This window comes from Scomber japonicus, chromosome 2, assembly GCF_027409825.1.
Source record: "Scomber japonicus isolate fScoJap1 chromosome 2, fScoJap1.pri, whole genome shotgun sequence".
NCBI lineage: Eukaryota > Metazoa > Chordata > Actinopteri > Scombriformes > Scombridae > Scomber > Scomber japonicus.
The window spans coordinates 13,284,390-13,309,325 of NC_070579.1; the positions used below are offsets into that span (position 1 = coordinate 13,284,390).

At 39.5% G+C, this 24,936-nt stretch overlaps 2 protein-coding genes and 2 non-coding genes across 4 annotated transcripts; 1 reads left to right on the plus strand and 3 right to left on the minus strand.

The window, feature by feature from the left end:
• Positions 1–5,630: 5,630 nt before the first annotated feature.
• Positions 5,631–15,396, minus strand: eif3ba (eukaryotic translation initiation factor 3, subunit Ba). Its single transcript, XM_053339649.1, has 19 exons — positions 15,188–15,396; positions 12,914–13,106; positions 11,575–11,694; positions 11,428–11,485; positions 11,179–11,307; positions 10,925–11,082; positions 10,299–10,430; positions 10,137–10,203; positions 9,999–10,045; positions 9,699–9,909; positions 9,518–9,590; positions 9,298–9,420; positions 9,111–9,189; positions 8,758–8,896; positions 8,519–8,644; positions 8,130–8,207; positions 7,614–7,722; positions 7,401–7,513; positions 5,631–6,203 (listed from the first exon to the last, which is right to left on the minus strand). Exons 1-18 carry the CDS (start codon positions 15,285–15,287, stop codon positions 7,413–7,415), a joined length of 2,043 nt encoding a protein of 680 aa, XP_053195624.1. The 5' UTR covers positions 15,288–15,396; the 3' UTR covers positions 5,631–6,203; positions 7,401–7,412.
• LOC128383468 (small nucleolar RNA SNORD60) lies at positions 8,326–8,413 on the minus strand. The gene has a single exon (XR_008323915.1). It is a non-coding gene; the product is annotated as a small nucleolar RNA SNORD60 (small nucleolar RNA).
• LOC128383476 (small nucleolar RNA SNORD60) lies at positions 8,973–9,060 on the minus strand. Its single transcript, XR_008323916.1, has one exon. It is a non-coding gene; the product is annotated as a small nucleolar RNA SNORD60 (small nucleolar RNA).
• Positions 15,397–15,752: 356 nt separating the features above from the next.
• Positions 15,753–21,670, plus strand: brat1 (BRCA1-associated ATM activator 1). Its single transcript, XM_053339595.1, has 12 exons — positions 15,753–15,933; positions 16,244–16,392; positions 16,493–16,640; positions 17,232–17,700; positions 17,788–17,898; positions 18,018–18,109; positions 18,198–18,301; positions 18,397–18,586; positions 18,855–18,928; positions 19,610–19,694; positions 19,827–20,113; positions 20,786–21,670. The coding sequence occupies exons 1-12, from the start codon at positions 15,816–15,818 to the stop codon at positions 21,668–21,670; spliced, it is 2,712 nt and encodes a 903-aa protein (XP_053195570.1). The 5' UTR covers positions 15,753–15,815.
• Positions 21,671–24,936: the final 3,266 nt, after the last annotated feature.

Here is a 24,936-nt window from a genome sequence, read left to right on the forward strand (position 1 = left end):
TCTCTCTCTCTCTCTCTCGCTGTGTGTCTGTCAGCCTGGTGATGAGACCGGGTGGACACGACTGTAGCGGTCTACACACACTGCACACACTGGATCATATCCTCGCGAGATTTAGGGACGGGGAAACCAGCCACCCACCCATGCATACTCCCATTTCACACACACACACACACACATATGGCCTATTTAGAACACTTTTGGGGACATTACATTGACTTGCATTCATTTCTAGGAGACTCATCCGGACCTCAACCATATCCATTACAGCCTTAACCCCTTATCTTAACCTCATACTAAATTAACTTTAACTTTAAACCAAGCCCCCCCACCCACCCAATAAAAATGAATGGTTTACATTTAGGGGACTTGTTTTTTGTCCCCATAAGGGTGGAGAGTCACCACAACATGACTGTGTAAGCCATAACATGAGGAATACTTAGACCACACACACACACACACACAAACACACACACACACACACACACACACACACACACACACACACACACATATACCATAAACCAGCCCACGCCTATATGACTATGATTATGACAGTCCAGTGGTTCCCCTGGACTCCATGGAAGCTCATTTCTATACCAGACAAAAAAAAGAAAAAGATGAAAAGTATGCATGATAGGTTTTTTTTCTGTCTGTTCCAAAAATAAAAATATGCTTTCATAACATATTAAATCAAAATAAGGATATATAAAAATAGCAAGATAAGAATTTGAACAAAACAAGGCAAGGCAGATTTATTTATATAGTACAAATGCCTGTCTAAAGCACAAAAACAAAAAGATGAAAACAATTAAGGCAATCAAGCAAACACACACACACACACACACACACATACTTGGGAAGTTTACACTACACTGTAAACTCCAATAAGTTCATAGTAGCTCAAACCTTATGTGGAAACTGATTATGACTGATGATTATGATATTCTCAAAAGCTTAGTTACCTTCTCTAAACATAGTGACAATATGTTTATTTTTGAAAACTTCTTGGCCAACATTATTAAAAAAAAAGATTCAAACCTTCAACATTGTACTGCAGGCTGTGTGGGTTGAGGCTGAAACACCATTTAGACATTCATGTTAGGAAATACAATTCACAGAATAAATCAAATATTGAAGTATTAAAAATATATCATGAAAAATATAAACCTTTTTTTTTGTTTGCTTTTGGGTGCATTGCAAGAGATTCATGACCTCAGTGTTTCTAAAATATGAGAGTAGATACAAACTTTGTTGTTATTTTTCTGTTGTTGAATCAAACTGAAATATCAATTTAAGGTGTTTCTCCTATTTAGCCTCTCAGAACCTCCATATAAATAAACAAGGTATGCAAAACATTACAAACACCTTTCAGTTTATCACATCCCAACTCAACACCACCATAAGCGACACCCTCACACCCTCAACATTTTGAGTAAGGTAGTATTTATCACAGGACTGTTACGCTCTGTATCACAGGTGTTTCTATTTTTCTGTCAACTCAAAACAAAGTGTATATGCTCAGAGACATAAAACTCTAAACAGGGCATCATCTTACTGAGTATTTATAACATGTGTGAGCTGATGGGGAAATGACGGGTTGCTAGCTGTCTCCACATCATAAGAACCAGGCGGCTCACCAGCAGAGTGAAAGTTAGGAGCACACTGGCTGCGTTGCTCAAAAAGTCATATACTGTATTTGACAGAATGTATTTTGCCCAGAAAATAAAAAAGTATCTAGTAGATCAACATGTGGACAAATCAGTCTTACCAAGTTTGTTCTTTCTGAATTATGGGTCAGACGGAGGGTGATCATCAAAATACATTTTGGGGACAAATGAGAGCATCATGTTCTCTATAATAAGCCACTAGTTGACTGTTTGGTTCATTTTGATAAACAACATAGCGGAAGGCTGCACAAGAGAGAAAGAGCACACATGAGGGGGTTAATGAGGTTAACAATCTCTTTGTATCGATATTCTCACTTTGTCTGTGCTCACATTTCCATTAGGGATTAACCATGCAGACTAATGGACCTAAATGAGGCTGGTATATCAAGAACTAAGTGTTCCCTGTATGTGGAGTCTCTGCAGAACTGGTTTGTCTTAAAAAGGATTCATCACAGCAGCAATTGTTGGATATGAAACGCACAACTGCACAGTAATTACTGCCTGCTCAATCTGCTAGGAAACTTTGCAGTTTATTTATTCCTGACCGATGAAAATTATATAATATTTTACTTTCTGGATAAAGTAGAATAAGGATAAAGATGATGTGATGAATGTATGTCAAGTGAGTGGTTAGAGTGCATGCCACAGGGTCGAGGTGTCTCTGGTTCAGATCCGGCCAGGGACCTGTGCTGCAGGTCATTCCCCTCTCTCTCTGTCTTCCCCTGTTTCCTATCAGCCTCTCTACCAATTACTATGTAGCTAAATAAAGGCAAAAAGCCTAAAAATAAATCTTAAAAAACTCAAAAAAGCATTCAGTTTAAAGTTACTACAAGAAATGTTGTGTTGATTTTAGTAACCCCTGTGAATAAAAGTGGTATGTTTCCTGTAATGTAAACTACATTTCTCATGAGCATCATACAAACCTGTATTCTTTCTAATGGCCAGCAGGGGGCGACTCCACTGGGTGCAAAAATAGGCCCTATTGTATAGAAGTTAATTGGAGCCTTGAATAAGATTAAGTTTCCTAATGAGTTTATTGTCTTCCATTGATATTTTTAAGTCTTTCTTGAATACAGCATGATGATCAAGTTGTAAGTTATTGTCCCATTTAAAGTAAGATAAATGATAATGTAGCATACGTTGGGTCGTGGCTACGTTGTGATTCTGGATGATGGTCTTATTTGCTTATGTAGGTCATACAGATGCATCAGTATTAAACTATGAGACTGTTTCACAACCAGTTAAAAATTCATTCTTGTTGCTCTAATGATAGACATGCTATCCAGAAGAACAGAGGAAGAAACCCATCATCATCATAATCATGGTTTGTCTTCTTTTTAGGACCACAAACCTCTACTCCCAAACATTGTGAAATATGGTGAAAGCTCTTCAACTCAAGGAATTTTAACAATCTTAACAGAATAAAGTAAACATATTTTTTCCTCCAGTTTAAAGCCTTAAACTGATTTTAGCTGATTTTAAACCTCCAGCTATTCAAATTCCAAATTAGGGATATGTTTTAAAAAACACCTGCAGTTGTTGCTGCATATCTGTTGTTCCTTTTCTACTGAACAGTTTTTAAGATATATACAGCTGACGATTGTGCTGTTGAGACACAACAGTGTGTGGTGAAGAAAGTGACCATCAGAGCAATGCGACAGTCACAGTCTGACACACAGACCTCAGCTGCTGAGTGTCTCTGTGACTCTGCTGACAACAAGCCAGAGAATTTTGAGCTTGTTTTAGTGGAGCTGACTTTGTTCCTCATGGTTCAAAATGTTAAAAAAGAAAAAGAAAAAAGGCCTTTAGTCGCAGTTTTTCAACCGTTCATCCACGATTGTTTCACAGTTTAACACAGATGTCGAGAGTACATTTAGTGGTGAACAATGATCTATATCTTTAATGGAGCTTAGTTTCATTTTTGTTTTTCCTAGATATTTTGGACTGGTCTAAAAGGATCATAACACTGTAATCACACAGTCAGCAGTGGATTGAATGGTTGACTGGTTGTTGTAGGATTCCCTTTTATGAGTGATATGGGGGATCTACAGCCTTTTTCTCTAGTAATAGGCCACCAATTTAAAAAATAATGGCACATTTCTGCTACATAGGTGACCTAGTCTTAAGAAATTGTCATATTCACTGCAGCGAAGAGCCCCTTCAAATCCCTTAAATTGTCATCATGTGTTGCTTTAAACTCACATATAGAGACCTCTAATGGCAGCTAGGTGACACAGCAACTAAACTTAAAAACGACCTGAAAGTGTCCTGAAGAGGAATGAGGAATGAGAATTGATAGTAAACTTATTAGACTCCAGGAGCAATGATGAAGTCTGCTTTAAAATCATGTTATCATGTCATTTAATTGACAACTTTGAACAAATCCTGATTGGTATGTTTTCATAGTACCAGAGCAATCAAAACAGAAATGAATCATATACTTGTTTGATCAAACATTCCTTGCTGTTCACTTTATTTCCTGCTAAGCATATTTTTTCCTCGTAGTTGCTTTATAATTATTAACAGGGAAATCTGTCTTGGATACAGCTGGTGTACTATATCTTAATTTGATAAAAATACTTCCACGTGTTCAATAAAACCGTCAGTACTAATTATTTTCCACTTAAGGGGAAGCTTAATGCTCTTCATTTCAGTTATCATGATGAATTTTGAATCATCACTATTGTACAATTATATCCTGCAAAGCTTCACACTGTGTTCATACATTTTCCATTTTTAGAAAACGATCTTGACAGTATTATATGAGCAAGACACCAGCTCTAATTAGCAGTTTAAAAAATGCACTGAAAAAAAAAAAAAAGCTGGTTAATTCAAATCGTGAAGTAAAATGCTCACTGGCAGACAGGTTAGGTACTTATTCAGATCCAGATGTGTGTGTTTACAGTGCCATCTAATCATGTTGCATGTGAAGCCTCTAATGTTCAGTTTTTATTGAGACTGTCAGATACACAAACACAAGCTGTTATTTTTGGGCTGCAGTTTGAGTTGTATTGATGTGGGTTTTTTTTTATTACACTCCAAGGTATTTATTATTTTGTTCGCTGCCAGATGGCCGAAGCCTGATGGAATTTCACATGACCCCTTAAAATCCATCACTAATGTCGACATGTTTAAGGGGTTTTTCTTGCCAACTCAAGAGCCAAAATATGCACAGTCACTTCTTCTTTTGACTCTCTTGGATGTAATATTTCATGACGACTAAAAATTAATTTATTCATGATTTACAACTACAGTGTTTTACTCTGAGATTGTGACATATATTGTTGTTTTATTGTTTGTACTTCATGTTGTTGCCTATTTTGGCTGAGACACTTGAAATAGAGCATTTTAATCTAAATGCTTGGTTAAAAAAAAAAAAAAGATCTGTGAAGATTAGGGATAACACTATTGCACCCAAAAGACTTGAAACTTGACTGAGATGGTAATGTTGTTTGGGAATTGTGTGAAATTTATGACAAATTCAAATATTATATAAAGTTCATAAAACTCATACATTGCTTATTCAATGCTTGTGTAAGTCAGCAGAAATGATGCTGACAGAAACCTTGATGTCCACCCAAAAAAACTTTACTCAAAATATAAAAGCTTAATTCTGTTAACTTGTTATGTGGCTCTTTTTATACTTGTAGTTTAAAAAACAAAAGAACAAATTGTCCATTTGTGCAAAGTGACTGGGGTGAGGTGTTTTCCATGCATAAATAGAAACATTTTTGTTTGTTTGTGTAATGAATAACATGGTCCACTATGGTCAAGAGCTGGATGTGGTCCAATTAAGGGTGTGTCCAACACATCGAATACTGAAGAGAGCATTTGGGAGCAGCTGTGTATTTAGCTCTACGGTTGTAATCATGTCATCCCTGTTAGATGTGAGAGGACTGAACAGAACAGGGGACCAGATGTTGCCCTCTATGATAAAAAACAAACCACTAAGACAGAGAAAGGTACTATTGAGTTTAAATGTTTATTTAAAGTTATTCCCACTGCGCACCTCCTCCCTGTGTGAAAGCCTAGTCTGAAAGGAGGAGGATACAGGCCACTATAGCGCCACATCAGCACATTTATTAACAAGGCTACTTGTTTCATTACAACACGTTTGCCCCCCACTGGTATGGCACTCTGTGATGCCCTGTGATAACACACTAGCATTGTGAGGCTAGTTCAGAAACCCCCCCACCTCCACCCCCAGAAAAAGTTCCAATAAGTGACGGGTCTCAGATTAGATACTGAGTGACTCCAATTAATGAATAGAAAAAAGGAGGCAGTATTACTAAATATGAAGTTCCACAGAGAAATAAAAATGGGGCGGATGGTGATGAGAGACAGAGAGAAAATATTAAATACAAAGTATTGTCTCTTGTCCCTCGGTGTGGCCGCTGATCCGCAAGGCGTGCTTTGATGATGTCACTAAGGTTGAATATTGAGGCTCAAGGTGAACCCCAAGATTCACAGCGTGGTCGTCGTCCTCCAATCAATGACACAGTTCTTCTCTCCTCCTTCCACACAAAAACGGATGGACTGAAAGACAAAGAGAGAACCAGTTAAATACAGATTAATGATGTGTGTGTCTAAGTGCTAACAACACATTTAATCTGTTTCACACAATCATGGGAAGAGATAATTATTCAGTCCAACACTCCAACCATGAGCTAAGACGTACAATAAACTCAAATGATCTATAATGAGATTACTCTATAAAACTGTTGTATTTAAATAATGTGTTCCTTCATATCAAATACTGTTTTGTATTGTATCAAACTTTCTAACCAAACTCTACCAACATAATTTGTTCATAGCAGGTGAAAGCTCCAGAAAAAGAATGCTGAATCTGCTAAGATTTTTTTATTATAAAAAAGGTTAATAATGAACCTTAAAGTTAAAACTTTATTTTATACATATAGAGTTATGTGTTTGATTTAATGCATTACATTGGACATTTATTATTTCATATTAATTTTTGCAAATGTTAATGCCATATCTGTGTACATAAATAAATACCTGAAAAAGATTATATCAATCTCAGCCATATGACTTAATTACCCTGATTGATAATTAATCTAACTGAACTCATAATTTACAGCGTGTAAGTGAAACAAATGGGGCCTTGTGCTCTATCAGCATGTCTCCTAAAATGCACTGTCACTTTGCCCTCAGTGCTGTAAACTCTGCTATTGTTAAAACAAAATGGTGGAAACCTGCCAGCTCTGCTGAATGGAGAGGTGATGTATGGAAACACTTTGGATTTGGCACCAAAGATGGAAGGAATGTGGATAAAAGGTGAGTCAGATTGCGGCCTTTTAAAACCACAGTGGCCTCACAGATACAAAGCTGATCACTCAGTGAGGCAGCCGGGCAACACACTGAACATTCATTCTACATTATAGTTCAGGCTTAGGCTACATTGACTGAAAATAGTTATTAGTTTAAACCTCATTCATCCTCCAATTCATTTCCAAAACTCTCATTTGCTCCCCATATTGCTATAATAATGACAAATGGTGATGCAGACTATGTGGAATCACTAAAAACAAACAAATTCAAGTGTTACAAAATTAATTCAACTTGAAAAACATGACCTAGGTGTTAAAGGATGTCATAATAGAGCACCGAGAGGATTGACTGGCTGCAGACTAAACAATAAAATGCAAACCAGGTTGTTACAATAAATCCTAATTGTGTGCTGGACTCATTAAACTGTCAGCATGTGAGCGTTACCTGCGTAGGGGACTACAGATCTCCAAGGGGAATGATTTCTTCGTTGATAAAAAACTCAATGGTCTCCTCCTCCCAGTCGTCCACATTGCTTTCCAGCTCATCAGTGTCCACACCTGGAGGGCAGAAAGACAAGGTTAGTGGTATTCTTATGTGAAGGGTGGTGGGGAGTAAAGGTTTAGAAATACAAAAATGTAGGGGGCGGCGGGGTCTCACCTGCTCTGAGCTCGAGGCGAAGGTTTTTCTGTTCCAAATAGGTCTGCTGTGATGTCTCCCTGTAGAGGCGGTACTCATCCATCATGGCCCTGCGCTTGTCTACCAGCTCCTACTCACACAGATGAAAAATGGTCAGCTTAAAAAAAAAAACATAATAATGCAGCTTGTTGCATTTTTATTACTGAAAGATGTTAAATCATCATCGGGGGGTGGGGTTTCAATTCATTTTGAAAAAACAATGTCTCTATGGACACTAAAATTATGCTACAAAGCAGTTTGAGAGCTTATAAATCTCTTTATTAGGAGACATTAACATGACTGCACTCACAAATTAAACTGTACTGCTGGCTTATGTGTTTAGCCTGAGGACAGTGTGCAAAATAATTACACTTAAGCACGCCCGCTGTTTTAACCAAGAAATGAAGGAGCAGAAAATAATGGAAAAGGCACACTCAATTCAGGTCAAATATAGACATAAACAGCCTGGATCAGTAAAAAAAAGAAAAAAAGAGTAACCTTTGAAGCCTTGGACTGGCTCAGACGATCCTTCTGCTCAAAGATCTTTGAGTATTTCTTAAGGTCCTTCTTGATCAACTGCAAAAGACAAGAGGGAGAGTTACTGTAAAAGGAAAGATGAACAGCCACAAATCTTAAGAGTATATTTATCATCAAATAACCAAAACAAGAACAAGTACGTGCTGTATGAGTACACGAGCCTCAGATCAGAGTTAGAATCAGGAGCCGCAGTGCAGCTCTCATACGAGGTGTCAGAAAAGTTATTTAGTTTGTCATCACTGGCTCAACACACACACACACACACACACACACACACACACACAGACACACACACACACACACACACACACACACACACACACACACACAATGTATAGATATAGCGGTACCTTGATCGAATCTACGCTGAGCAGGGTTGGAGGTCTGGGTCTCCAGAGCAGCTGACAGAAGCGGTCCCTGTTGTTCTTCTGAAGGAGACGGCCTTGGAATGTCCACAGCCAGTATGCGTTGTCCACCTACACATACACGTAAAAGTGGAGGGAAGATGTGAGTGAAGATCGGGACAAGCTCAGTGTGAATTTGCACATGGCATTGTTACATATCGCTTCCATTACAGAGCAGCACGTACCTTGTGGCTCCACCAGGAGACGGAGGTGACGACGTAGCGACCGGTCGGGTCCCACTCCACGTCAGAGGCCATGTAGTGCTCGGCTATGTTCATCATGGTGCAGTCTGATGTGTCCACAAAGGCGAGAGCTCCGTTCATACTGCGCAGAGAGAAACAGAGAAGGTTATACACACATGAAGACGTCCAGACACACAACAGCTGATGTGTAACAACGTGAGCCTCAGATCAGAGTTAGAATCAGGAGCCGCAGTGCAGCTCTCATACGAGGTGTCAGAAAAGTTATTTAGTTTGTCATCAGCGGCTTTTTGTATCTGTCACTCACACACATAAATATACAGGTGAATGAAACTGACCTCCTGAGTCCAGCCAGCACCATGAACTGTCCCTGGGGGCTCCAGAAGATGCTGTTGGCCTGCTGCTTGTCAAACATCTCTGTAAAAGACAAAGTGTCACGTTTAGTGGAGGTTTACAGAAGCCAAGATGGTGTCAGTGAGACATGAGATGTATTAATTACAGGATACACCTGTCAGGTCGACTTACTTATGAGCTCGATCTTGCCGTTGTTTTTGACGTGATAGAAGGAGGCATTGATTCGGGGAGACTCTCCGTGGAGGACGGCAAACTTGCTGCCGTTGGGCTCCCACGCAAACGCAATGATGCTTTCTAGAAATACAACAAACGAAACAGATGAGTTTATTTCTTTCTTATTTCTATGGTAACTAATCAGTTACTTTGTGTCTAAGTACGTATATGTCCGTACCCTTCATCTCCACCACATCAACAGGAACCTGCTTCTCTCTCATGCGGAAGATTTCAAAGTTGGTGACCACTCCCTGAAAAAGACAGAAAACCACATTTAAGATTTGATTTGATTTTTTTTTTTTTTAATTAAAAACACACAAGGTCTCTACTGTTAACCCTCTGTCTCTCCCTTGGCATACCTGCGTTCCTTTAGGAGTCCTGTCCACTTTCACACAGAGATAATCTCCATTTCTCTGCCAGTGCAGTTTGCAGTCAACGACATTGAACAGATTGCGGACCCGGATCTCTTGACGGGAAGGCAGCTGCATCAGAGTCACTCTGGCTGGGATGTCTTTGTCCTCAGGTACCCAGAACGCTATGATGTTGTCACCAGGAGACCACGAGAAGTCCCTGTGGACACAAACACGTATTGGTCAAAATCTCCATACTGAAACTACAGAGGGCAAATAATGAAGAGAAGACATTAAAAGGATTCTTACTTGATTCCAGTAATCTTGAGACTCTTCTTGTCGAGCAGGCCCATTGACTGAAAGCAGCAGAAACACAGTTTTAGTGTCACTTTCACACTTTATATAAATATAACAATATATATGTGCATTTTTGTTAAGTTGTCTTACTGGAGTCTCGTAGATGCTCAGTGTGTCTTGGGTCATCCTAGCAAAGAACTTGCCGTCGTGGCTCCATCTGAAAACAAATGTAAGCCATTATAAAACACATTCAAACACTGCAGGAGAAACTAATATGAACAAGACTTTAGACAATGAGCACAGTGTACTGACTTGAATATGGGCCAGTGTGCGGAGCTCTCGCAGTGGAAGCCTCTCTTCTTCTGTCCGGTCAGAATATCCCAGATGATGATGGCCTGTGGGTCCTCCTTAGTGTCCATCAGTGGGCTGAAGGTCACAACGTACCTGGAAGGCCATAGATCATAACAGTTCAGATAATGCACATTTAAAAAAAAAAAATTATATTCATCATTTAGACTGCCTCTCTGTGTCAAGCCCATAAAATAATGCAGTACAAGAAGATATAATACAGTGTTATGTAGCCAACAAAGGACTCTACGGTGGACTAGAGTTGCAACAATTTGGTGTTTAATCAATTTGTTAATCATGAGAAAATTAATTGCCATTTTCTCTAATTGATATTGAATAAGTCTGAGTTACTTTTAAAGATAATAATACTAAAATTCTCTGTTTCCAGCTTCTGAAATGTGAACATTTTGTGGGGTTTTTTCAGTCTTCTATAATAACCTATAAATATTGACATTTAAAGGTTGCATCTTGGCCTTTGGGAAACAGTGATTAACCTCAATTTCCTGACATTGTGTAGACTAAACAACTGAGAAAATAAATCGATAATGAAAGTCATTGTTAGCTGCAGCAGATAAAGCATCGTTGATTACCTCTCACATGGTGAGAAGTCGATGAGTGACACGCCCTGATGGCTGAACCTCTGGATCTGCTTGAACTTCTCGCCACCCCACAATGCAATGCCACGCTGATGGAAGGTGGCTAGGTAGGTGCCTTTGGGAGACCAGCGCACATACGTCTCTGTCCAGCGCTGCAGCAAAAACACAAAAACTTTATTAGTCTGCGAGCCAAACAGTACTCTTAAGTCATATTTAATAATAAAAAACCTGGAAGTCTAATTACTTACTGCTCTCTCTTCAGCTGTGATTGGGTCCTTAGCATCATTGGCAAAAATGGCTGTCCTCTCTCCAGCTTCATAGATCACACTGTACTGGTCACGACAGTCTGAGTCCTCAATCCAATGGCGCATATTGCCCTGGACAGACAGACAGACAGAGTTAATGGAGGTGACATTTTTTGCTGACTTTGCACAATAAGCATGTTAACTGAACAGTTTAAGTTGAAGATAAACTGAGTGGCAACAGTGAACACTCACAAAGTCTTTGAAAGGCTGCTTCTCTGGAGTTTCCCACTCATCACTGATGGTCATGTACCTGCAAAAATGAGCAATACAAATTAATGGTCTTGTATCACATACATCTGTCACAACTGCTGCCTCTCATATTAGAAACTGTACACTCACTTGTCAAAGTCAGTGAAGAGGTTGACCCTGAATGTATGTTGCTTGTCCAGCTTGTACCCATCTGCGTTTTTCACAGCCTCCAGGGCCTGAGTGGGAGCAGCATACTCCAAGAAGATGTACCTGCATCAAAAAAAGTCTGTTTTACATCTTAACGCTTACATACTTAAATATTATACTTTCGTATCGGTGCTACTAATTTTTGTCCATTGAGGCTGTTCTGGGTCAAATTTGACCCGTATCTATTGACATGGCTTTTTGTTAAATTAATAGTTAATAGTTTTAATAAGATAGTAGTTTAAGGATTTCTTTATGATGTAGCTGTGAAGACTGATGGCTCTAATGGTTATACAATAAACTCCACAGCTCCGTGAAGTTCTTGTAATTTCCAGTTTCAATAAAATACATTTAAATCATTATTGCTATGTTATATTTTCATGTTTTAGGTAAAATAGGACATGATATTGTGTGATAGTAGCTGTTTTTTCTCCATAAATGAGTGGTGTAAAACCTAAAAAAATACACTCTCTGCTCTCTGACACATGAATCAAGGTTTAATCGCCCATTTATTGATCAGTCTAGGGATGCAACAACGAATGCATAAAAATCGATTATTAAAAGTGTTGGCAAGAATTTCATTATCAATTTGTGGTCAACCATTAAGAATAATATAAAACCAGTCTGTACACCACCAAGATGAACTGGCTTTATTCTTGGTTGACACTGCTGGAGGGTAATATTGATTTATAAGTGTGCTCTATTTGTGTGACATAGGTTTTTTATTACCAATATGCTATAGTTCGTCATATATAACTCTTTTTAATTTATATACTAGAAGCGCCACTGAATGTTGAAACAAATCCTGTTAACGGTTTTATCATTTTCATTTTCCTTTATTATTTATGTTTTATTTATTGTTCCAACAGCTCAGGTCGATTGAACAACAGAGAATACCTTTTTGTGTAGCATACATGTGTATGTTATTGTGTTAAAGCTATCAGACATCAACCTTTAGCTGTTTTGTTTAAAGTATTATTTATGATTTTGTATTCACTTTAACAGCTCAGGGACGTCCAAGCAGCAATTGTCAATTTGAAATGATAAAAAATAATCGACCAATTAATCGATTATCAAAATAATCGTTAGTTGCAGCCTTAGATTAGTCAGATTGGCTATTGAGGTTTTCTAAACAGAACTTTGGTTCAAAACCTGATTGACCCAGAACATACTGCGAGGGTGCAGAATATGAACAGTATGTAAGGATTAAATTAAACAATAAAAAGGAGTAAACAGTCACAAAAGAGACAAGAGATGAGAGATGAGAAATGAGAGAGGATCATACCCTTTGGTCAGGCCATCAGCCTCTGGGTAGAACTCGGTGGTGATTTTGCCGAACTTGGAGAAGATCTTGTGTATGACGTTCTTGAGCTTTTCCAAACGTTCTGGGCCCACCTGAGGGACGTTGTCCACAACCACCACCGAGTCTATGCCGTCAGCCTCCTGGGGCTTCTCCCTCAGGATGTCCTCCAAAAACTCTGAAAAGGGGAGAAAAGGGGGCAGGAAAGATTAGAAAGGCCGACAGCGAAATAAGTGAGTTATGCGTTATGAATGTTACAGATTTGAATGTCCCTAAGACTCCCAACTCTTACTGCCTGCAGGAAACTGACCTCATTTATGATTTTAATGGATGGTATCACATTTTATCTGTCAAATTTCATCCCAGTGGTGGTGCACTATGATGAAAATAGTCACCCACAGCTAAATCAGTTAACATTTAAAAAGTGAGTGTTAATTTGCACCCAGTCACCAATTTATACAGCACATCTGGCTCATAATAATAATAATAATAATAATAATAATAATAATAATAATAATAACAACAATACAGTTTAATACTGCCTAATTAAATTAAATTATAATGTTTAGGTTTTGTTGAACCTATTTGAGAGAGGTACTGATTCAACTTTTAGTGATTTTGGAAGCTGTAGTTTGTGCTGCTGCTGAAGGATACTACATTATAGTGAGAGATCTAGCCTCTCAGTAAAATTCAACTCAACAGCACAACAAATACAACCACCAAAACGACCATAAAGCTGAGTCAACATTTCAATAAACCTCAACAAAAGCTGCATGTTGTAACCATGAAGGTAGGATTTGTTACAAGTCTGATGTATTAAATACCATTTGTGTTAGTTAACTGACCTAATAACTCAACAATGTGTTTTATTTCTTGTTCGTTCAGTTGTTGTTTTTTTACTGTGTGGAGTTTGAAATCAGGAGACTGTTTTTACATTCATCAGCTGGGAGGACATTTTCACTGTGCTCACCTTAAATCTGAGTTCAAGTTCAAGCATGATTTGTGACAGCACTACTATTTAGAAAGGTAACTGTGATCCAGTAATCTACTTTAAAAGGATAATTTGACAATTTTTCAAGTTAGCTGCCCAAATAAAGACTAAAATAAGGTGTTCTCGCTGTAATCATTCCTCATGTTTATACTTACTATTATAAACATCTTCTAATGTGTTTTTAATGGAAATGTTTGGGGACCAAAATCCACAGTGTGTCCACACAGTTGTGTTTCACAATCATGCATTTAAAAAGGATTTATCGGAAGCTGAGTAACTTTTAGAGATAACTGGTTGAGTTGACTAATTTGGGTGGCTGAAGCTTCACATTAGCCTTATAAATAATAATAAACCTCCATGTGCCTTTTTTGCACAGGAGGAGGACTGTGGATTTTGGACCCCATCACTTACACTGTAAGAGCATTATAAAGACATCTTTTTATGATCAGTATGAACATAATGAATGAGAAAAATTAATGATTATAGCAAGAATAACCTGCTTCAACGTTCATTTTGGCACCTGACTGTTATTTTCAGACAGGCTTGAAAATGTTTGAATCTGTCATTTAAGGATTTTAACTAAATTTACTGAACTTTTTTGAAAGAAAAATAACACATATCAAGCACAAATTACTTGTTAAAGCATTTTTTAAAAATATCCTTTTAAAAAAAAATCATGTCCTGAGGGGATCATCAAATATTCCTTATTTTGCTTAGACATTTCCAGAAGTCACTGGTGTCTGTTTAAGGATAGTAATGCTACAACATATTAACCAAGCCCTTTTATTCAAATGGAGCAAAGTGAAAGAGACATAGAGATATGAACATGTTTTATCAGCAGCTTTGAGGGGGAAACCAGCTCCCCTATAACAGCTGCTTAATATAAACCACAAACAGTAGTGTTTACCGGTGGTTTCACCTCTAATAACCCAACCAGGAATATTAAAACGTTTAATATGAGCTTCTCTTCTTTGGTAAGCCGTTTAAAGTGTCTAACTGACAACGACAAGGCCACTGATAGTCTGGGTGAGGTTTTAGGGGGAGGATGATAAAGCGGATAATCTGATGTTGGGGATACTTAGAAAGAAAATAATCATGTCGTTGATTTATTACGATTAATTACACCTTGACATCTATATATTAAACCATAACTACTACTAATTAACTAAGTTTCCAGAGGACAAACGTGACATGCTAGTTAGCTTTGTAGCATCCGTGGTACTGATGCAGCGGGCCTCAAAGCCGGCCGCTTTCCTGCCGCTACTCACCCTCATCCTCGATGTCATCCTCGAAGTCCTCCGGATCGCTGAAGGAAGGCTCTTCCTCTTCGTACTCGGGGTCGTCCACCATATCCACCGTGTCTTGCATTTAACAGCGCTACCGAGACGGATTTTTTTCGCTTACAACGGAGCAAAAAAGGGGAAAAGTGAGGGGCTGACGGTCCTCGGCCGGTGTGGCACCATGTGCGACTATGGGAAAAATGGACGAGGCGACGGAAACGGAACACCGGAACCAGTTCGGAGGAACCGGACATGCTGCGGAATCTTAAAGCTGTAACACATATGGACCAGACACACATGAAGCACACATGTAGTTCATCTCATCCAGGCATGTATAGATCAGTGAAGAAGGTACAGCTTCTTTAGTTTTTCTGCTCTCAAATGTGACGCAAAGAAGAAAGAAGAGGGAAGTCAGTCGCCGGTAGATGTGAAACAATTTCCCGCGAGATATTACATTAGGGGGAAAACTACATTTTGTTTTATTAGTAGCCATATCCTCTGAGTTACATATGTTTTGGTTTCTAGCTACATATCCTTCACTGTATAACGGTATTAGTCATGCTGGCTTCATTATAACAGTGTAGTTGTGAAGTTATTAGTGATATATTTTAACAGCATGGACCGGGAGTGTGTGTCTCTGCTGCCCCGTGTGTGTGAGGTGTTGGCGGACTCCAGCAAGTCTCTGCCCGATGACACCAGCCTGGAGAAGCTGCTGGACTGGTTCACTGAGGCTGGTCAGTACTTTGAACTTGGTGGTGTATTTCGGGGCATCTTTCATCCTTTCTTCATCCTCATTCTTCATTTCTCTCTGAGCTATGTCAGTGGAATTGTAAACTCTAAACTTGAAAATAGTTAGATTACTAACTGGGAATCAGACTGCACAACACCACAGCTCCCAGTATCCCCCACTCCCACTAAAAAAGAGACTGCTGTCCTTACTATGTTAATCCCAGGAACATTACATGCACACATGTAAATCTCTGGAATTTGTGCATTTTGCACATTATTGCAGATTTATGTACTTTTGTCTGTCTTCTCATGAAGGGGGATCTTTGCTGGAGACCTGCCCATGTCTGCTTGACTTCGTGTCCACTGTGGTCAACAACACAGATTCAGACCCCAGTGTCATCTCCTTCACTCTCAGACTATCCGGTTTAATGACTGCCACTGGGGACGGCTTCAAAAAGCTTCAGGTAAAGATCATTGCATGTTTGATACATTTCCATCACTAAACATTTTAAAGCCAACCAGCACTGAAGTACATAACCTCACTGTGGTGATGTCCTCCTGCAGGAGCGCTCAGTTCTGGATCTGGTCTTCAGCGTTCAGCGTTGGCAGGAAGTAGGGCTCTGGGAGGATCCTTGTATACGGATTGGCTGGATCCAGGGTTTAAGGGGCACACTGCAGCACCCAAAGGCTCTCAGTTTCTTTGTAGAATCAGGTAATATTTTCATGTAGCAACTCTACTGACACTTCATATCATGAAAAAGACAATTTGAGAGGAGGGAGGCAGCAAACATCAAGGAATAAATATGTACTGAAGGCCCTAATTCATAGTTCAGACCATTTATTGTTTAAAAAGTAAACTCTTTCTCATCTCTTTCTCATAAAGAAATAACACATCAAACCTAGCCGTGCTTTTGTTTTGGCTGCTTAATGCTATTTTGTCTAAATGAAGATTTTGACTATAATGAGATCAGCCAACAGTACAATAATAGATCCAAAACTAAATTCATTTAACCTGATTCAAAGATGTATTTCCTTTCCTCTCACCTCTGTCCTGGCCTTATGTCTGTTCCCTTTCAAATAGCCTTCCCCTCCCGGTAAAATATTGCAGTATTATCACTGCTCAGAAAAAGTTACATAGTCTCACTTTAAATCATTATTAATAAATAACTTTCAACTTTGCACAATAAGGCAATAAAAAAATATAACAAAGCAAAAATCAACACACACACGTAAACCCAGAAAAATAAAATGTTTATTCTCATTTCATGATTTTAATTCTGACACTTTTTTCTTTACTTTCCAGATTTCATCAAGCCGCTTCTACAACTTCAGACAGACTCAAGTCTATTTGTTGCCTCAGCCGCCAATCAAATGCTCGCCCACATCCTGCTCTTCTTTCAGCCGGTCTCACCTGCAGGAAGTAACGGGATTCATAAAAAAGACCAGTATGCAGAACGGACATATAGCGCTATCAAAACACCCATTACTCTGGACTCACACCCAGCCCTCACCACGGAAACCAACGCCAAGTACACTGCTGTTGTCGTGGCGGTCTCGGAGTACCTAAAGGAGTCACTGGTGCCTAAAGAAAACACACAGCTCCATCAGAGTCTGCAGATCCTCAAACTGCTGGCACTGCTCCTCGCTCAGGCCAGGCCTCCCCTGCGTGACACGCTGCTGCGGACAGTGGCAGACTCTCTGGAGGAGCTGGTGACGGCAGGCTACAGTCAGCTCACACTTCCTCTGATGGACGTCATTCTGGCTGCAAACAGGTACGCTGTCTCATCACAAAATTATCTGACAATCTGTATCATAAGACATCCTCGGTCCTTCTAGTGTTAAAACTCTCTTCCTGTTAGCAGCTCTGGCCCTGATGAACGTGTCTCCCACCTTCTCTCATCCATGTTGAACGCCAACAAACCTGCTGACCTCATTCACGCTGCGGCTGCTTATCTCCGCAGAGGTCGTCTGTAAGCATCTGCATAATTTCACACAAGCCTAGTCTGCATTTTAGAAAACTAGTATTTATTTAAAAAATGTCTCATGTATGTATGCTGCTTTTTTCTTCTTCCTCTGTGTTTCTATTCAGAGATGCTGTCCACACAACTCAGGCTGCGAGAATACTGCTGTTACCCATCGATATTATTACTGGTCAGACTCTACTGGGTACCGACACTACAGGTAACACAGAGATGTACACATTGAAAAAGTAAGAAATCTATTGTTCTAGCATCTTTATAACTAAATATTTTCTTTGTTCCAGCAGAAGATGAGCAGCATCGTGTTTTAATGGTAGAGCAGCTGAAGAATAAAACCTCCTGCATCTCCATCATCTGTGTCGGTCTGACAAACACACCACATATCACACTTGTGGTAAGACTGTAAGGAAGATAGAAATGTGTGTTTCTTATTTATAGAAAGTGTCAAACATGAATATCTCTCTCTCCCACTCCCTCTCCCTCCCTCAGCCTCCTGACGTCCTCCCCACATGTCACCCAGCCTTTGTTGTCCTTGCAGTTCTGTCACTGTTAAGGATCTGCAGCGGTGACTCTTCGTCCTCACCCACCGGCTGTAGGGAGGTTTACAGGAATGTGATAGGCAGCGGCAAGGTTCAGAAATGTGCTCTAGAGGCTTTGATGGCTCTCAGCAGCAGCCCAGGTAAACCCATTTGTACATGAGTGATAATACAATTAGAAAAAGTCGTCCACTTTCATTTCCCAAACACTTCTCCTGAACTTTAATGGAGAACAGTAAATAAAGTCCTAAAGACCTAACCCTGAATATTAGTATTAAAGTACATTTATCCCAATTAAATCAAATATAACCAGGCCTATTTAACATCAACATTAATATATATGTTTATGTGTGTTTGTGTGAGTGTTGTAAAGGGTTGAAATGTGTAGTTTCCATCTTGTGTGTGTTTCAGGAGCGAAGGACAAGATGAACGAGGTGTTCACACTCCTGATACAATATCTGGACAATCCTGATTCTGACCCAACTGTAAGTTATGTGTGCTTGTGTTCACAAATATTTGAATCAACATATTTTATTTATTTAGTTTTGTCACTGATCGCTGGTTCTAACAGTGAGAAATGTTAACATATTGTTTTGATATATTTTGACCTTTCATAGACAAAAACAACTAATCCCATTTGTTTTATAGAAAGGTTTAAAACTTTTCTATTCCTCTACCTTTTCATTAAATCATATTTTTATTCATCTTGCAGTACACTGTAGCTGCAAAGCAACTTTTATTATCCTATTTTATCTCTCTTCTCTTCTGTTATTTTCTCTTATTTACTCTATTCTAAATTCTATTAAATGTATTTTTATAGCAACTTGTGTTTCTTTTACATTTTGTCTCAATGCCTTTCATGTTTTATGTGAAGCACTTTGAATTGCCTGGTTGTTGAACGGTGCTATACACATAAACGTGTCTTGCTTTGCACTATACAGCATGGATGTATGCTATACAGTATATGTGACCTCACCCAATAAAAACACTGTCCTCAAACAGGAAGGGTGACAGTTTTGGCACACGTTGGATTTTTCACTGTCTATGAAAGTATCTCAGTCTCTCACTTTGCCTGCTCGATATAAAGTCTCATGTCAGTCAGATGAATCATTAATTCTCTTGTGTGTTTGTCTTTTATAATCATTGAACCTGTTTCTGTTTGTCAGGTGATACACAAGTCCTACAAAGCCTTAATAAAGTGGCTGAGTGTTTGCACAGACGTCTCCTCTATAACAGACAAGCTCAGACAAGGTAGTGTTCACGGACAGCCTCCTTTATAGAAGCTCATAAATACTCTCATATGTGAGGAATCCAAATAGTGAACACACCCAACTGTTTTTATGCTGTGTTATTAACATCATATTATAACCTTATGCTTATTAGATCTCATCAAGGTCGTGCAGAAACGTGTGTGTGACATGCGTTGGGAGGTGAGAGACTCAACTGTGGAGTTTTTGGGACAACTGGCCGGTGTGCAAGTCTTTTTGAAAACAGCCGATGAGGAGGCATGCATGGCGTCTGAAGCTTTGCTGGGCGGCTGCAGTATCACTCCTCTCCTCAAGGAGGCACTGCAGGATCCAGAGAGTTATGTGAGAGCCAGTGCCACCTCTGCACTGGCTCAGACACTGGCACACAGTTGGCAACAGGGGGCAGCACTCACTCAGGAGCAGGTAGGTAGAAAAATGTGCAGGGGAATATATTTGCTGTCTTATAGAAATACAATATCTGAGTTTATTTTTTCTGCTTCAACTTGTTTTAGATTTGAAATGGTTTTACATAAGCTGCTTCATTGTTTGTATTTTTTTTAGTATGTTTTGGTTTTGTCCAACTTTCCATACATACTCTGGGTTTTCATATCTATGTAGTGAATGGTATTCCACAGGTTAGTTTAGAGTTTTAACTCTCTATTTTGAGGAAATTAGAAATATTTATTTATAGATTTAGAGCATAATGTCTCCTAATAGTTAAAATGGGTTTTGATTTGCTGGTCTTGAACGTATCTGACCTGCAAGTTCAGTTTAAGTGCTCTACACACCCATTCAGGTGTTATTTTAGCTGTGTGCAGACTGAGCTTCATCAAAATCTTCCTCTTGCATATTAAAATGGAACAAACTTAAACCATTATGATTGTAATTGGTACTTAGTCGGAAGTGTCCTTATGTAATTCCCAGTGTAGCTCTTACCCAACTTGTACAACCTGTACAGAGGACAAATCAGACAGAAAGCTAACCAATCAGTGTTCATGTAGAGTCTTTAGAGGTGCAATGTTTTTAGCCATCTGCTACATAATTAAATGTTGGTGTTTATTTATTGATATTCATTTCTGTCGGTGTCTCTGTCAGACTGAAATCGTGAACCGGCTGCTGGAAATTCTGTGCGAGGACACAGAGGGCTTCGCTAGGCGGGCGGTCGTACAATACTTCATTGCCTGGTTCTCTTCATGCTCCTCACACAAACATCCATCGTCATCTCTCCTCATGAACTCTGTGTGCTCCGTCCTCTCGAAAGGCAGCGTCGATCTGGACTGGGAGGTCAAGGTTCACACGCTGCAGCTGGCTGAGCTGCTGCTGGATGAAACGTTTTCAGGTCACCAGGGATACAGGAAGGGTTCGGACACAGATCCCGCTTCTCTACACCCCTACGCTGTGGTGTCTGACCAGGCGTACACACTCCACACACACAGTCTTCAACGGACAAACATGGAGGGTTCAGAATCGGTCGGAGCGTTGAGCAATCTAGTAGAGCAGGGAGTCTTCTCAGCGTTGTTGAGTGGTCTGGTTGACTGCGATAGACCCGTTGGTCTGAAGGCCTGTCGTCTCCTGATAACAGTCAGAGAGACAGTCTGCCCTCTGCCCCTCGATGCAGCTGCTGCCATGGCAACAGTATCCTGTGAGCTTCCTGGATGGGGCTGGGGGCAGGAGATCAGAAGCATACTGGGCAGGAAGAAAAACAATCAGACAAAAGAGGCAGACATGGAGGTTGATTCTGGAGAGGACGGTGATGTGGGAGAGGTTGGAGCGAGCAAGAGAGGTGGCGGTTTGTGTGTCAGCGTGTGCGAGGCGATGAGGGGTCTGCGGCTAGACGAGAGACTGGACGTTCTCACTCAAAGCAGCGACCACGTCCACAACTCGCTCCTCTCTCTGCTCCAAGACATATTGACCTCTAATGCTGCTCACACTCATTCAGACAAAGAACAAGGGGAAGAGGTCATAGTGGACTGCTACTGATACACACAGACAGTTTTATAAGAATCTTTAGTTTCTCAGGTAATTTACTGTAAATTGATATGCAGTCAAAAGTGGTTTCTGCAGCAGAACATGTTGGTTTGTTATCAGTAACAAACACTACACTGTTCAGTCAGGGTTCATACTGTATGACCTTGTGTTGTCTTGTTATTCTTCTTCCTTCAGTCAAAAACAAATCACAGTGATTTTATCGATGCATACATATGCGAGGAGTGACACAAATATTCCTGGAAGCCAACAATTGCAGTATAGTAGGGTGTAGTTAACAGATTTGTTGCCAGGCAGCGTGAGTCTACAGATGGGTGAAACTAAAACTGGGCCAGAAAGTGAGATGATTTGCCACTGTGGAAGAAATTCAGTAACAATTGAAGCCAGCAGTGGACACAGTGAGAAAAAAATGACTACAGGAAATGTTTCCAGGAGTGGGAGGCGCACTGAAACAAGATTTATCAGAGTGTTTTTAATAATTCTGGGAATTTTTGGGTGCGGTCCTCGTATGGTATGTAAGCCAGTCCTGTCTGTGTTTTCTTGGGAAGTCACATGATCTGCAATCTAGGGCTGAGATGTCAACATTTTTGCATAGTGATTTTGTACTTAATCACGACACACAATAAAATCACCATTTATTGGCTGAAATAAATGAATTAATGAGGAGGCCATCTGATAGAAAAGTAAATTAAATAAAAAGTACATAAAATACCAAGCTGTTTATTTGCCTTTTCATGATAATTATGAAAAGCTAAATCATATATTATGCAACTTTGAATTATGAAATTTTAAACAGACATGATGCCGTCCAATTACACGCCAGTTTTCTTTATTTCCAACAGAGGGCGACACATCTTGACAGTTGAGTCTAAATCACACATCTGACCATACTGACCTGAATCAGCACTGAATCCAGCTGGAAACTCAGAGCTTTATTTCATCCATTACTGACCATTAGCTTGCCAGGCTGATGCAATTCATTGGCTACACTCTTGTTTTTACTCTTTCCAGCAGCAGCAGCTTTGGTCCGATCAGCAGGTGTAGCTGGTTTATTCAGTAAAATCCAAATATATTATCTGTTCTGTCAGGTGCAGAGCAGATGACAGAGACGACTGACAAATGCAGCTGAAACAAATCCTTTTCTAAACAGCTGGTCAAGACGGAGAAAAAGAGATCTATTTACTTTAAAGAAATTATAAATGACATTTGAAATTCAAGAAAACTAAACAAATACTCTAACACTGGTTGGTGAGCAGAGTTTCCGCCTCTCAACAAAAATCCAAACACTCAATGATCATGTTCTGACCAGTAGAAACATTGTGTATACATAAATGAATTGTTTTGAATAAATATACAGTTTTAAATGAAATGAAATGATTTTGAATGAGTTTTCTCTTTTCTTTTTTTTGCTTTTCCATTAACTGCTGAAGGAGTCAACACCAGACCCATCACGTCTCCTGTTGCTTCCTCTAAATCTGCATTTTAAATGTTTTACTTGTCAAGATTTTATTATGTTTCCATTTAGTTGCTCTGAATACAAAGGTGCAATATTCTTTTCCAATATACAAGGTGTCCATTAAGTCTCTTTACAATTTAACAAATGTATTACAAATGGATAGACAAATCTGTGGAAATTCAATCATCTATATGGACACCATTAGCTGCACGAAGCACATCAAGACGGCACTCGATTTCTTGCCATGTTCGATGTAGCATAGCCTCATCAGTGGTGGCAATGGCATCAGTTATCTTTTGCTTCAGGTCGTTGATGTCCCGTATCTTTGTTTGATACACAATAGACAAATGCAATGTGGTTAAAAAGTTTTATAATCACTGAGTACATAGAACAAATCTGATTAACATATCTCATCAATCGCTTTTGAGATTTTGTGGACACACTGTATATATTTAATGATTTGGATTTCATAATAGGTTCAGTACATTTAAATCAACTAAAATGACATATTGTCTCCTCTTAATGTCCTACATCTCCCCCACTGTCCCATCACTGAAATAAAAACACAATATAAAGACAATAATTACAAAACAGACAATAATAGTGAATACCTTCAAACAGAAACATGGCAATAAATGGTGTAACTTCTGTGAATCAAGTTTCCCCCATAGATTTCAATGCCTTTAGTTCATTTAAGGTCTTTAACCTTTGTGTCGTCCTCCCGGGTCAAATTGACCCAGTCTCTTCCTTCCTTCCTTCCTTCCTTCCTTCCTTCCTTCCTTCCTTCCTTCCTTTTTCCCTCCCTTCCTTCCTTCCTTCTGTCCTTCCTCCCTCCCTCTTTCCTTCCTTCCTTCTTCCCTCCCTCCCTCCCTTCCTTCCTTCTTCCCTCCCTTCCTTCCTTCTGTCCTTCCTTCCTTCCTTCCTTCCTTCCTTCCTCCCTCCCTTCCTCCATTCCTTCCTTCTTTCCTTCCTTCCTTCCTCCCTTCCTTCTTCCCTCCCTCCCTTCTTCCTCCTTTCCTTCCTTCCTTGACTCGAGGACAACAGGAGGGTTAAAGGATGGTTTCACAATTTTTCAAGTCTGTCTTAAAACAACAGTCACATACTCAGATGAACACTCACACATGTTTTTCTTGCTGCAATCATTCCCCCTGCTCATACTGACCATGTAGAGATCCTTTCACTGTCAGTGCAAGTGTTGGGAGAAAAAACAGTATATTAAGACTTTTATTTGATGCTAATATGAAGCTTCAGTTGTCCAAATGACTCAAATCAAGTAGATCTATTTTAACATTACAGTCTTTTTAGTACCAAGGTGCCTCTATTGTTATCCTTTCACTGTTTTAACTAAAAATATCTACCTTATTAGACTAACTCAGACTGTTGAAGCATCTTTGCTTTTAAACCAGGACAGTGGATTTTGTCCCCCATCACTTACATTGTAAACACATTTGGATTCAATCTCCTAACGTCCAGTATGAACAGCAGGAATCATCACAGCGAGCAAAAACACGTTTCATTGTTTATTCTGGCACCTGACTGTTGTTTTAGAGTCACACTTGAAACATTGCATAACATATCCCTTCAAACCTTTTAGGGTGAAGTGAATCAGCTGGAAGCTTTTGGAAGAATAGAGAGGTCATAAACACTTCAGGTCATTACACTCTTTTCTAGGTTATTTTTATTCCCTTTCTGTCTCTCATTTCTACCCTCTGATTTCCCTGGTGGCGGTGCTTTATTAAAGCCCCAGAGGGTTAAGTGTTCGGACAGTAGCTGGAGATGGAGATGGAGAGGGCAGTCGACACCT

What these genes read in the sequence shown, in the direction of transcription:
- eif3ba (XM_053339649.1), bottom strand. Translation starts at nt 15,287, where the DNA reads ATGCAAGACACGGTGGATATGGTGGACGACCCCGAGTACGAAGAGGAA. An exon ending in GACTTCTCACCATGTGAGAG is followed by an intron (nt 10,431 to 10,924) that starts GTAATCAACGAT and finishes ATGGCCTTCCAG; the next exon opens with GTACGTTGTGACCTTCAGCC. An exon ending in TCTCCTGGTGGAGCCACAAG is followed by an intron (nt 8,645 to 8,757) that starts GTACGTGCTGCT and finishes GTGTATGTGTAG; the next exon opens with GTGGACAACGCATACTGGCT.
- brat1 (XM_053339595.1), top strand. Translation starts at nt 15,816, where the DNA reads ATGGACCGGGAGTGTGTGTCTCTGCTGCCCCGTGTGTGTGAGGTGTTG. An exon ending in GGACTGGTTCACTGAGGCTG is followed by an intron (nt 15,934 to 16,243) that starts GTCAGTACTTTG and finishes CTTCTCATGAAG; the next exon opens with GGGGATCTTTGCTGGAGACC. An exon ending in ACGGCTTCAAAAAGCTTCAG is followed by an intron (nt 16,393 to 16,492) that starts GTAAAGATCATT and finishes GTCCTCCTGCAG; the next exon opens with GAGCGCTCAGTTCTGGATCT.